Raw genomic sequence first — 14,440 nt, forward strand, 5'->3', positions numbered from 1 at the left:
GGTAGTTTCTCTTTTCCAGCATAAAAAGTTGGTTGCCAGCAGTCATGGCATTGACCGATGTCTAGAACACTGGAAAAGTCTAAGGAACTCTGTGAAGATCTATGATGGATAATTGTAGATTTACACATGTAGGGGATGTTTCACGGAGACATTTCTAAACAACTACACATTCCAGAATCATCAATTCAAACAATTATAAATAAGTACAAGTTATTTGGATATGTCAGCACTTAGCCAAGAATAAAAAGAACACGCAAACTGTCCCACTCACATGAAACAGTTGTACTGGTACATTGCACAAAGTGGCTGGAATAATGAAGGAGGACTGCAACCTCCAAAAGCTTTCCTCTTTTACATTTCCTCAGATCAGCAGCTAGAAGAAGACTAGTCAAATATCTAGCCAGGATTACGCCAGAAGCTTGTTAATCGGTACTAAAAGCATCAGGTCAAGGTGCAATTTGCTAAGGGACAGTTAACCAAATATTAGTGGGGACGTATATATTTGAGCCTGTATGTACAATGTTAACACAGTGTGGTTTAAAGAAAATTCAAAATAAATTTAAATTTGTGCACCCAATTCTTGTTTTTTAAAGTAATTAAAAATGTATGCTGTACAATCATTCCACCCTGGAAAAAGAAGAGTTCAAAGAAAACAGAAAAAAAGAAAACAAAGACTCTTTCACCAAAAGTTAAGCACGTGTTTAGGAGCCTGAGCACCCTTTACCTCGTCTGTATGTTATATAAATATAACAATGGCAGCGGTCCCCAACCCCCGAGCCTCGGACCGGTACCGGTCCATGAGTCGTTTGGTACCGGGCCGCAAGATTTGAGGTTTGGTTGTGAAATTTATGGTTTTCAGGGTTTTTATCGTTAACTCTGTTTCCCTGGGTCTTTTCCCGTGTTGTAGTTGTGTGTCTTATTTTGAAAGAAATATTTACGCGAGAGCAAGTGGCACAGAGGACTATGTTACTCTCAAATTTGTTGGAGCATTTCAGGAGGACGCTGCTAATAAAGTTACACAATTACACAGTGAATTAGCGTTTATTACTATATTTACAAAATACCACAGTTTTGTCTTGGCCTTTTCATTTTATTTTGTTGTATTTATCCGCGACACCTTAAAGGCCGGTCCGTGAAAATATTGTCTGATATTAAACCAGTCCGTGGCGCAAAAAAGGTTGGGCACCGCTGCTCTATGGGGTTAGCGTCAGATGAGTTAGCTGACCAATAACATGCTGTTAAATAAAGTAACAGTATGTTATTACTGTTTACTTTATAAACAGATCAGAAAATCATTTTAGTAATTTTGGCACTGTCGTTAGATAGAGGTCCTGTTGGAAAAAGAAACCAGCATCTCCATAACACTTGTGAGATAGTGCTGTACAATCTTCTGTACTGAAAATGGAGTTGATAAAACACAGTGGATCAATCACTACAAATACCGGAAGATGAAGCGGCACCACAAATTATCAGTAACTGTGGATACTGGACTTCAAAAAAACATGGATTCTGGGCATCTCCACTCTTCCTCCAATATAAAATCCAAATCCCTTCTGGTTCAAAAACAAAAGACGAAGTTAGCTAAATGCCAAACTCAAGTCCTGAAAACAGTAGTCCATTAACTAGTGCATCCTTTTAAATTATCTATGTTTATTTTAAATACACTGCGTATGGTTTGTATTCACAGACAAGTCAAATAACATACAATTCCAGGTTTAAACTTTAAAAGTATGTTATGTGTAACTCATTACATAATCTGCCATAATGAAGTAAATCAAAAAACTGTTATCGTTAATAACACAAAATACTGAAAAAAATAGAACTCAGTAGCATGAGTAAACTATGCTGAATCTTTCATTTAATAGAAATCTCTCACCTTTGATCAGAGATTGCAGAGACTCCAGAGCCTGACGTACATTTGGGTTATTGAGTGCTGGCAATGCTAAAGTTGCTGCTGCTTTGTCTGAATTGACAAGTGTAGGAGATGACTCCTGCTCATTCTGACCCTGCGTCTTCACCTTGATCTCACTTGATGAACCCAGGCTTTTTAATATGGTCTTGATTTTCTCATATTCCATGTTGTCCAGATTGGAGTGGACTAAAGTTGAAGAAGCCAACTGCAGGGACTGATTTGGATCAAGAAGATGTCCACAACGAGTGGAAAGGGAACTACTCTCTTTCTGTAGTTTGGCCTTTTCATTAATCTGGGAAGCTGGTTCATTCCCATACAAGAAAGACTCTTCATCTTCAAGTTCATTAGCTTTCTGGTATGCAGCATCTTCTTGACTTTGTCCTTGAAGCCATGAGAAATCACCACCAACTCTTTCATGTGGAAGCAGCATGCTTTCCTTTTCCAGCATTGATAAACTGTCTTGACTGTCATGTTCCATGTGTGTAGGCTCATTAGATACACACTCAACTTTTTTGCCCTCATCTGGAGCCTGTGTAGAAGAAATCACAATTAGATACACTGAATTTGTGGCTGCTCACAATTATACTGCTCAGTTTAAAGGTTCAGGGCTAAAGCAATCAATTGTTCACCCACGAGCCTTTGTAAGTCAATGTAATTCTCATTTCAGCATAAATAAGGTTCAGCATAAACACCAACTAAAAACCTCAAGCTCCAGTGCACTGTTACATGCTTTAACTTAAGACTAACATTCTTTCCTGGATCATATGGCCTATATTGAAACCTCGCCATTATCATGGCTCAAGAGTTGGGAGTTCGCCTTGTAATCGGAAGGTTGCCGGTTCGAGCCCCGGCTTGGACAGTCTCGGTCGTTGTGTCCTTGGGCAAGACACTTCACCCGTTGCCTACTGGTGGTGGTCAGAGGGCCCGGTGGCGCCAGTGTCCGGCAGCCTCGCCTCTGTCAGTGCGCCCCAGGGTGGCTGTGGCTACAATGTAGCTGCCATCACCAGTGTGTGAATGTGTGTGTGAATGGGTGGATGACTGGATATGTAAAGCGCTTTGGGGTCCTTAGGGACTAGTAAAAAAGCGCTATATAAATACAGGCCATTTACCATTTACCATTATAAACTATAGCTTTTAACATTTACAACTGCCAATGTCCGAGACGTCTATGTGCTGTGTTAAGAAATTTCAATTTAAGCTCCTATTAATTTAAGCTGCTATTATTTAAATATAATAGCAATTTGTAATAGTAATGTCCCAATGTAACATGCAGGGTAGATACAGCACATAATTTGTACAGGTTTCACTGAAAAGTCTTATTTTCCTAAAAACAGCTTCTGCAATTACAAGAATTTTACTTGACTTGACATATGCACTTCTACTTAGACATTTTACATAGAATTTGATTATTTCTTTATATTATAAATACATATACATATATATAAATAATGCTACTGAAACCTCTATCAATTACTAGTTACTTCCATACACAATGTCATTTTTAGATCAAGTTACATAAAGCATGTCAGAGAATTCTGTTTTGCACTGCAAGATTGTCTTAATTTAAAAACAAACAAAAAAATACACTAATTAATGACTTACAAATGCTAAATCATACTAGTACTTGGGAAACGTTACTATAATGTTAGGGTTTGTTGTTGTGAACTCTTAATGTTGATTTTTTTTATTACAATGCAGCTGGTTTCAATTTGGTCCAGCAAAACAATGATCTCAGCATAACTTGTGGAATAAGTAATAAGCTCTACCTTAATAGTGAGGATGATATCTTTGAGAGATGGCAGGTGATCTTCCAAATCTTGGCTGCTCATAACCAGCTTCAATCCTTCTAATAGACTATTTCCTGGCAGATTATTACTGCTGTTGACAGTGATGAGTCCGGGGCTCCTGTTTTTCTTTTTGCCTTTGCCTCGGCTCTTTTCACTACTGCTACTTCGTGACTTGGATCGCCTTGCTCGACTCTTGCTCCGTACATGACTCTTTTTCTCACTTCGACTGTTGCTCCGACTCCTACTGCGAGCCCTACTTTTGCTTCTAGCTCGACTCTTCCCACAGGCTTGAGTTTTGCTTCTTCCCCTGCTTCGGCTGCGTACTCTGCTTTTGCTTCGACCGCGACTCCTGGCTCGAGACCTGCCTCGGCTTCTGCTATGGCTTCGGCTTCGACTACGGCTCTTGCTTCTAGCCACATGCTTCTGGAATTCACGGTCTGATTTGACTGCTTCTTTCAATATACTAGCTGACTTAAATGCCTCAGCCAGGTTGTATGCCATGTTGCCTTTCAGATAGTTTGGGAGAGGTTTGTTGGCTGCAATGCATCTCAGGAATTCCTCACCAGCACGGTCACTGGAAACAAACAAGCATGTGTTACAAACAAAAGAATACTTTAATGCTGAAACTCTGACTTATACACACTATTTCAATGACAGAAACACACACAAACACACACACAGACCTATTATCTAGAGAATGACGTTCCACTGGAGGGGGATTCCACTGTGGTACCGGATGTGTTGATGGTTCAGCAGGAGTAACAATCTGCTGGCTTCCTCCCAAAGCAATTGGTGTACTACGGTCTATGGAGAAGCTGCTACAGTGGGGCTGAGAGCATTAAGATTTCATGTTATAGTGCTGTACAGGTTATAACTGCAGAAGATTATCTATGGCATTTTTATTTTGTATGGAATAACTTCTAAAGAGATTTTAAATAGACATTTCCCAAATGATAGTATTTATCTAAAAATGGTCAAGCCCATGCAGTTTTGGTTTATCACACTAAATGATTGCACTTAGAATATTTTCCATTTAAAAACAAAAGATTAACCATTTAAGTGGTCTGGTCACAACAGGTAATTATTAGCTTATTTTAGAATTTTTTACAAAATCTTACAACAGCCTATGTTTGACCTGCCGCATCTTGAAACCCATAGTAATTTTGACAGTTTTTATTCTATGTAGAGCACAGAGTATAACTGTCACTATTGCTACAGAGTGGATTAATGCTTTTACTACTTGTGTCAAGTGTCAAGCCTGTCTACTTTTTTTTTTGTAGACTGAAGCTGCATCCATACTGGAAACAATTTACACTGATGTAACAACCAGAGACCATAGAAAGTTGCGTCGAGCAAGTATGGGGAAAATAACAGCTGGTGACTCAAAGTGAGCAGGACCCAAGAAACATCTCTGAACTTCCCGGCATTCTACTAAGTGACCAGTCGTCAGCTTCAAAGTAAATATGCAATGAGTGAATCGTTTCCAGTGTGACGACAACTTAAACTGCCAAGGTAAAATAATGTTCCAACTTTTGAGAGTATTTGCTCTAAACTATTCACTGTTTATTCTTGACAATATAAAACTTTAATTTTACGTTTCAGTTAGTCTGCATTTATTCCATAACAACTGTGTCTTTGCTTATATAGTCTTTTACTTATCTTAATGTTAGAATAGCAAAGCTTTTACAGCAGATCTGAATGCAGTGAGTGGCTCCTTTTTTGGATCTTTACATAGATGAGTACTAAGCAGTGAGATTCTTCTTTTTGTGAAGAAGAATCAGTTATAGTTATAGTCAGTTAAAGTTTGTTTAGCTGAGTCAACCCTTGCAGTATTATCACCTGTGTAAGTCAAGGCAGGATTCACATCAATGCATTGCTTCCAACGCTTGACATAAGCTTTCCTGATGTTTGGGGGTAACTTTGCTGGCACAAATGTCATAGCAATAGTAACCAATCATCACAAGGGAAGCTAGCCAAGCTTTGATTAGCCTTTAACATCAGCCGAGGTGCCTTCCTCGTAGTAATTTTGTTCAAATACGACAGGGTGATTATTCACTGCAATGAATAACTTATTTCTTACATTTAGATGCCAAACTGCACAAGCGACCAAATCACAAGTGAATAATCATGACTGTTGAATGTCTGCACTGGTGCTTCAGATCTTGAATGTCTCTCCACTTATAGTACAGACAAAGCAAAGCAATTGATCTGTAATTTAGATCAGCGATGCATGATGTTACCCAATTCAAGGCAAATAAGAGTGTTGAAGCCAGAAATTCATCCATGTGAATCCTGCCTGTCTCAGCATATCAGAGTTAGGATTTTGCAATTAAGATACAAGGCCCTAGCTAACCACCATGGAAATGTGAAACTTTTGGTCTACTTTAAAAGGACAGATTTCATGTTTCATTTTAAGATTAGGAACATTCTTCATGGAGGAAACTCTGTATCACATCTTCTTGTTCAAATGCAAGTTCAGTAACATGCCTATTCATGAATTGCAGAGAAAAATAATCTCACCAGACTAATAATAATAATAATAATAATAATAATAATAATACATTTTATTTGAAAGCGCCTTTCAAAACACTCAAGGTCACTGTACACAGTAGAATAAAAGCAACATAAAAGCAAGCAGTTTACAGAATCATAAAAGCATAAGACATAAACAAATAAAATAGCAGAGTGGAGAGGTTATGTGGGATAAGCTATTTTGTACAAGTGGGTTTTGAGTTTGGACTTAAAGAGTGAGAAGGAAGAGATATTTCTTAAATCAGGATTTAGGGAATTCCAGAGTCGTGGAGCAGAGCAGCTGAAAGCCCTGCTGCCCATGGTTGCAAGACGGGGGGAAGGGACGGAGAGTGAAAGGGAAGAAGAAGATCTGAAACAACGAGATGGGGCGGTGATCTTAACCAGATCAGAGATATGGAGGAGAGAGATGATGAATAGCCTTAAATGTGTACAAGAGTATTTTGAAATTGATGCGATATTTGACCGGGAGCCAATGAAGCTGCTGCAAGGCAGGAGTGATGTGGTGGACAGAAGGGGTCCTGGTGATGATACGGGCAGCAGAGTTCTGGACATGTTGGAGCTTGTGGATGGATTTTTGAGTAAGACCAAAAAGAAGTGAATTACAATAATCAATCCGGGAAGTAACAAGACTATGGACAAGAATGGCAGTGGCATGTGGGGTGAGAAAAGGACGGAGACGATTAATGTTGCGCAATTGAAAATATGCAGACCGAGTAACATTATTAATGTGTGAATTGAAAGATAAAGTACTGTCGAGGATGACACCCAAACTTTTCACAGAGGAAGAAATGAAGACCGGTGAGTTATCGATAGTAATAGAGAAACTGTTGGTTCTGGATAATGTTGATTTAGTGCCCACCAAGAGGAGCTCGGATTTATTACTATTGAGTTTGAGAAAATTAGAAGAGAACCATGAATTTAGTTCAGCTAAACAGAGGGTAAGGGAGGATGGGGGAAGAGCAGAATCAGGTTTAGTGGACAGATAAAGCTGGGTGTCATCGGCATAACAGTGAAAATGGATATTGTATTTACGGAAAATATGTCCAAGCGGTAGAAGGTAGATAATGAAAAGAAGGGGCCCCAGGACAGATCCCTGGGGCACGCCAGTGGTCAGAGGAAAGGGCTGAGAAGTAAAGGATTTGAGTTGAATGAACTGAGTGCGATCAGACAGGTATGATTTAAACCAGGCTAGTGGAGTATGGGAGAGACCGATAGAGGCTAGCCTACTGAGAAGTATAGAGTGAGAAATAGTGTCGAAAGCAGCACTCAGATCGAGGAGAATAAGAATGGAAAGTAAACCGGAGTCAGCTGCCATAAGAAGATCATTGGTTATTTTTATAAGTGCTGTTTCAGTGCTATGGGAGGGTTGAAAACCAGACTGGAACTGTTCATACAGATTATTATTAGTTAAATGTGAGTGGAGTTGTGTGGCAACTATTTTCTCAGGAATTTTAATAAAGTAAACAGTGCTAAGCATCAACATCACCTTCCAGGTCATTCTGAACAGAGTACATGCTGTAAAAAGTGACTGAACCACTGTGTGAATAACAATCTGCAGTCAGTGACTCTGAAGGGATGCAAATGGAGTAGGTGAGTCTCAATAAAAGCATAAAAAGCCAGCTCTACTCTAGTAACACTAGCTGATGTTTCTAAAGTAAAAATGAAATTGTTTTTAAAAAAAAAAAAAAAACAGCACAGGACACAGGTTTTCTTTACTTTTTGAAAGGTTTTTGTACACATAAATTTGTTATTTTGTCACAACATAACCAAGCAAATGAAGACACTGACAGGTTAAAAAAACAGAGCTCCTTAATTACCTAATGTAACATGTGCCACATACAATAAATATATTAAAATGCTATAAAAATCAGCCATGGCCACAATCTTGTGTGCTCACAATGGTAATCAGAATGGTGTTTAAATGCTTCCAAGGCTTCTTGAACTCTGGCTTGTACAATTACCGTATGTGACTATAAAACATGCAACTTCCAAAATGTTTCTTTAGCAAGACTTTTGGCTATTGTAAAACTAAACAAACTAGATTTTAAAATACACAATAGTTTCCTCTGATAAATGTAGGCACACAAACATACAACTTCCACCAAGTCAAACTGAGTAGCAGCCACAGATAGTACTGTTTTTTTCCTGCTGTACAAAGGAAGACAAATCTCTACATGAAGGCTAAAAATGACATGTTATATGTTTCTTAAGAAAAAAGTCATGAATCAGTACAACAACATATTTACATGTATTTGCCCATTCCTAAAAGCAAATAAGGGACAATTCAAATCCCATCAATTCTTCAGTGCATCTCCAGGATTTAAAAATCCAATTCAATTTCATTTTAAAATGTTATCCTGCAAAATACGGGAAACAATGTAGAGTAAATAAACACTATCAGAAAATATATTATGTTCATAAAAATGTTTCACTGGTACCTTGAACACAAAACAGAGACATAAACTAATGGTACAATCCTAAGAAGGGGATAACTAACTTCTCCATTACAAGTTTTTCAGGTTACATAACAGTTTAACCTTATTACATGATATTTAAAACAGTACAGATGCAGTCCAGGTTCACTGGCTCAGCTGAACTCTTCACAGAGGGAGAATCACACTCCCTGTGAAGAATCTCACACAAACTACTGAAGATAAAGAGCTACTTGGGTTTTTACGCTAGATGCTCTTACTAACACATCCACAAAGGGATCTGTAACCTCCCGAAATCAAACCGGGGATGAACACCCCTAGGACTGATTTATTTAATGATTAATTTTACTAAATAACTCATCAGAGTACACTTAAAAACTAACTAACAATGCAAAGGAATCAGAATCAGAATACTTTATTAATCCCTAAGGAAATTATGTAACAAGGAAGTTGTTGTTGTGGCTGCATTTTGTTAAGATGGTTTCTGCTATCTAAAAGGGGATGAATGTCCCAGCATTAGAATGGTTTATCAATTTTATTCCTTAAAGTCAGATGATATAAGTAGGATATGATGTTTGGCATAATTCCACATTTGATCTAATAATATCTAACAGCAGCAAGCTCATTCAACCGTAGCTTACACTGCTGACCTTATTGGTTGGGTCATGCTATCTAAATACTTCTTTTCCTGAGATCACCAACATTTTTCTACGTCAACTCAGACTTTGTTATTTCAACAGAACAGACTAATCAAAGTGAAGTCCAAACACTGACTTATAGCAACCACAGGACAAGAGACTCCCTGGAGATACACTTCATGATACTGCTTAGTTATTGTCATAAAGTAATTAGCATTAGCAATTAACATACAGAGACACTATAAAACACTACAACTCACAAATGATCTAGACTGTTTTTCATCAGAAAAAAAAGTGCCAACTTACCCTTGTTGATGTGAAGCAGTTAGAGCAAATACTGATCCATACGGAACTGACAAATTAACCACAAAGCCTGCCGCTTGTCACTACTCCACAGCAGACAGAAAAAGTTGCGTATGAAATGACCCAAAAGTAGCCCTCTCTAGCTAAGTACCATGTTAATATATACATACATATAAACATAAACAGTTGCTGATTAGATAGGAAGCTAGCAAGTACTAATTACTTTTACAGAGAAAATGGATCAGCAGAAGACAGCAGCACCATTTCAACCATATCTTAGAAAGAAACAAACAGGTGGACTAGCATTTCTGTACTTTATCCGGGGGTTAAAAACCTTTAACCAATGCAAGACATAATTAAAGAAGATTATGTGTTCCCCTAGTTCGTCTGCAAGTTTGAAAGTTTGAAAGCATTCCGAGTTATTACGGCTGTTTTAGGGTTGATAACAGTGTATTTCTTATACCTTTTCTAAAATTTCTTTCCTTTCTCGTATGTCTTTCTACCAGCAACCTCTATAAATTCATTTTTAGACACCAGGTAACAAATGGAACGTTAGTAGTTATTTGCAGCCAGCTTACATTATTAAAAATGTATAAGGAATGTGACTACTTTTCAAAATTGAAACACAAGACGTTAACGTTTAAACATTTTTTTCTTAAGAAGACATTTTGATTTTCTTTACCATTTCAGAAACTACATTTTTTAAATTTCATTCACTCTTTTGTCTAAAATGATGTTTAGTCTAGCAGAAATTTGTAGGCTATATATCTGTCTACATCATGGTTGTCAAACATAAGGGCCAGGGAACAGAATTGGCTCGACAAAGACTCCAATCCAGCCCACTGCGTGTCTTTGGACAGCGTAGATGCTAGACCTTTAACTGTATGTCCTTAACCTTTACAACTTACCGGATAAAAGTAATTAAGTAACAGAGAAACAATTAAATGACAGAAATGTTCCTGTTTTTTTCACTATGTACCTTAGGGTGGTAGGAAAAAAATAGCTTTGATTAACAGAAGTCTTCTGTTTTATAATTAAAAGACAGTCTGGCCAGTGAGCTACCAGAATGTTTTCTACATGTTTACACACTTATTTCTTGCCCACGCTGACGGATTTCTTTTATCATGTACAAAAACTGATACATAGAGTTAAAATTGCACTTATTTGTCTTTTATTAACATATCTAAGGGATTGAATGTGTTTTTACAGTTCTTTACATTGACAGAAAAGGGAGTGTCGCTGGCCATGCCTTGCAGGACAGTTGTTGTGATTTGGTGCTTTATAACTAGATGGGCGGAGCATGGACTGAATTGCATGTTTCGTATTTATACGTTTTGTTTGGAGGGAATATTTTACTTTCTGTTCTTGTTTGTTTCAGTATAGCTACTTTTAGGATTATTTCTTTTATATATTTGAGATGCACCAAATAGCACAAAAGACTTAACATTACGTCGAAGACTTTTTTTATGTCCACTGAAAGAGACATTTTGATTTTTAACTTGGTTTTTGTTTTATTTTGTATTTTTTATTTGATCGAGTGTGTAAAACAGATAACGGCCTGTAAACACGGTTAGAGTGGAAAAAGAAGCCAGTTTCTCTTTGTTTCCCTCCCACCAATGTGTGTTTTTTTTTATTTAAATAAAATGTTTTTGTTTTTTTCTTAACTACATATGACTTTATGAATTCTCGAAATTGCTTTATGCATCGATCATAGACATATATTAAATTTATTTCTAAATATGGTAGACCTAATAAGAAACGGCTACACATATTTGCAGTACAACGTTATGAAGCGTGAAGCCAAACGTTGTGCAGCGTGCTCGTGTCAGTCACGTGACTCGCATTTACCCACAAAAAAATGAGTTAGGATACAGAAACCAACCACTTCTTTCATAATGAGAGGTGCATGCTGTGCACTGATGCCTTCCGCACATACAGGAGTGTCAGAGCTGCATCTCACAGTGGTCTATGAATTCGTACGCTAGCGTTATGGTTGCCAACTCCCTTTTCCCAATCATGTTACTTGGCCACTAAGCTAGTACTACCTAGTCTTGGGTACGTACACGAACAAAATGCCCACTCGGCGGTCTGTTGTGGAGATAATCTCGTGCCGCGACCGGATATGGTCCACAGGGCCTGGGGGGTAAGTGTCCAGGAGGAGGAACAGAGCAGGGCCCTGTGAGTCTAAAAGGAGGGCCGTGAGGCGGTGGAGGTCCGAACGGCAGCGGTGGAGGCGCCTGGCGAACAGGTTCACCCGGGCGATACATGTCTGTGTTCAAGAGGACATGTAACGCTGAATAAGAGAAGCTCTTTTCAATCCAGTGTGTGTTTAGGGTTTGCCGCTGCAATTCTCGCCGTCTGCAGCTTCCGCCGGAAAGACAACAAGTACACTTCCGGAGTAATCTTTTCAAAATACAGTCCACTATTTTTTGTTTTGGTTAGAGCTTAGACATTCACTAAATGTTTCAGACTATAACGTCATTTCCCAGTTTTCACCATAGGGATATTTAAATTATATACCCTGTATATAAACACAAAAATTCTTGACAATATACAACTCCTTAATTTAATGCAAGTTTTATCTTGCATTAAATCAATGTCATGATGCAAGTAATTATTTTGTACTGTTATGGACATACTATGAATGTATGAACCGCTTTGTTAGTAATTTATTTAGTGTACTTACTGCTGTGAACTTGTCTTGACGTGACAAGTGTCAGATTATAATATTATTTTATGCCATGTTAGACCCTTAATTAAAGATGGTGAATTATTATGTAGTTTTAGTTTGCATTATTCTCCTGAATTAGAAGAAGGTGATAACTATTGCATTTGTTAAGCTGATTTGCATTACATTAGACTGCTGGTTGATTGTGAATGAATGATATTGTTTTATGATGCATTATACTGCTGAGTTATAAGAAATACTGTTCGCAAGAAGTCATCGCCTTATTTGTCTGATTAGAAGAGAACAGAACATACTGGAGTTTTCTGCCCCATCTCAGCAGGAGCAGATAAACAGGGAGCCAAGGTCGTAGCTTAGGCACTGTGTGAGAGAAAGAATGTGAATGTTTAGGCTTTTATGATTAGGTGGGGGCCACTAGAGGCTATAAGAGTTTGATCAATGCTCCACCATTTTGAGATCTGATGCTGTCTGCGTACGGTGTCCATCTCCCACGCGTGTGATCATTAAAATCATCGTTTGACTCAACCCGGCCGGACCAGTGTTGTTATTGTGGTTTTTCCTCTTGTATCCATCCCCAATATTTGAATCCGTAACACAAGTATTTACTAGGCTATATAATTGTGAATTGGTGTCGGTCGGGTGGTTAGTGAGAGTATGTATTTCAAGTAGGAACCTCAAAACAGCTCCTTGAAGCTGGCTTCAGAAGCAGGTCAGTGCACAATTTTATGACGTCATTTTTAAAAACCGTCAGGAGAGGAAGTGGATTACTCTTTTCAAGTAACGAGTAGAGTAAGGGATTACTATTGCAAAAACGGTAATTAGATTACCGTTACTTTCCCGTAGGAACGCTGCGTTACTGCGTTACTAAAACCGTGATTTTTTTTTGCGAGAATGCCTCATGACAGTGACGTAAGCGAGTGCGAGTTTGTGACAACAGCTGTGTGCAGATCAACAATGGATAATATATCGAGTGCGGAGAGAGTGTGAGCATGTAGCGTTTAAAGCGTGGAAGTACTGACCTTATTTTGAATTTGATTCCATAAAAAGTGACAAAAACATTAGTGTACCTTCCGCGTGGGAAGAAAACTTCTTTTTACAGCGAAAAAAACCCCTAAACTTCCAAGCAAGCACCGGGAGTGCGCTATGACGTAATGGGAAATTCAGAGAAACTCGCTGATTCTTCAACTGACAGCTGGAGCTCACCTACACCAGGGTAAACCTCTGCCTACCCCACTCCTACTTTACAGGTGAAAATAGAGCAACAGGACCGCTAGTCTTTGATTTTATTTATTTTCTGCTGTGTTTTACTTGCATCTATTCGAAAGAGTGGGTGTAAACACAAAAATATTTTATTTTATGTGCTGGAATGTGCAGAAAATAGGTTTAAATGTTAAACAAATTTCTTCCAGTCAGAATGGTGCATACAGTTAAATTTTTGCTTGATGCATAAAGTTAAAAGATTAAAACTAATAAAATAAGTTTTAAAAAGAGACTTCCATTTGATTACATTTTGTATGATGGATTATGCAGAAAAAGTAGAATTGGGCTGAAAGATCTATCGCTTTATCACCTATTCAGGTTGTAAATCGTGTTTTTAAAAAGTAACTAAGTAATTAATTACTTTTGAAAATAAGTAATCAGTAAAGTAACGGGATTACTTTTTTGGGGAAGTAATCAGTAATTAGTTACCGATTACTTTTTTCAAGTAACTTGACCAACACTGGTGAGGACCTTAAGCTGACTGTTAACTCTGCTCCAGCTCTCTGCAAAACCGCTAGTCTTTTTACCACTGCTCAATATAAAGCATTCTATCATACTGTATAACAGCTTGGTAGGGAAACTACACAGCTGCTGACAAACCGCTGGCAACCACCCCTCAGCTTCCTAGTAGATACCTCTATGGTATCAATTTGAAACCCCTACAGCTCCTCATTTTAGGGTTCTTGCACAAAGTTAGGTATCCACACTGTCAGCCCAGCATTACAGCAACATTGTAAAGGACATTACCAATCCATTTTATCAGCCATCCTCTTTGCTGCCATTTGGAAGACAGCATAGGGCTCGAAAGACCTGCACTTCCAGATTCAGGAACAGGTTCTATTGAACAGCCATAACTGCACTTGGTTCTCATTTTGGCATCCTTCAAGCAA

The 14,440-nt window shown here is 38.2% G+C and overlaps 1 protein-coding gene across 4 annotated transcripts in view; it reads right to left on the reverse strand.

The window, feature by feature from the left end:
• LOC146374490 (cadherin-1-like) overlaps positions 1-12,103 on the reverse strand; it is a 68,278-nt gene extending 56,175 nt beyond the window's left edge. Inside the window, exons 1-4 of one of the 4 annotated variants that reach the window (XR_014802012.1) lie at positions 11,668-12,004; positions 4,383-4,528; positions 3,679-4,273; positions 1,877-2,441 (exon numbers count right to left, since the gene is read on the reverse strand). Coding sequence is in view for 3 of the 4 variants with exons in the window: in XM_084949068.1 (XP_084805194.1) it covers positions 11,668-11,871 (204 nt within the window). In the remaining variant the exon portion in view is untranslated. Of the gene's footprint in view, positions 1-1,876; positions 2,442-3,678; positions 4,274-4,382; positions 4,529-11,667 lie in introns of all 4 variants that reach the window. The other 3 variants (XM_084949068.1, XM_084949067.1, XM_084949070.1) reach the window with 3 other exon arrangements.
• Positions 12,104-14,440: the final 2,337 nt, after the last annotated feature.

Source organism: Perissodus microlepis, chromosome 13 (genome assembly GCF_051167445.1).
Source record: "Perissodus microlepis isolate ML-2025 ecotype Zambia chromosome 13, ASM5116744v1, whole genome shotgun sequence".
NCBI classification, from domain to species: Eukaryota; Metazoa; Chordata; class Actinopteri; order Cichliformes; family Cichlidae; genus Perissodus; species Perissodus microlepis.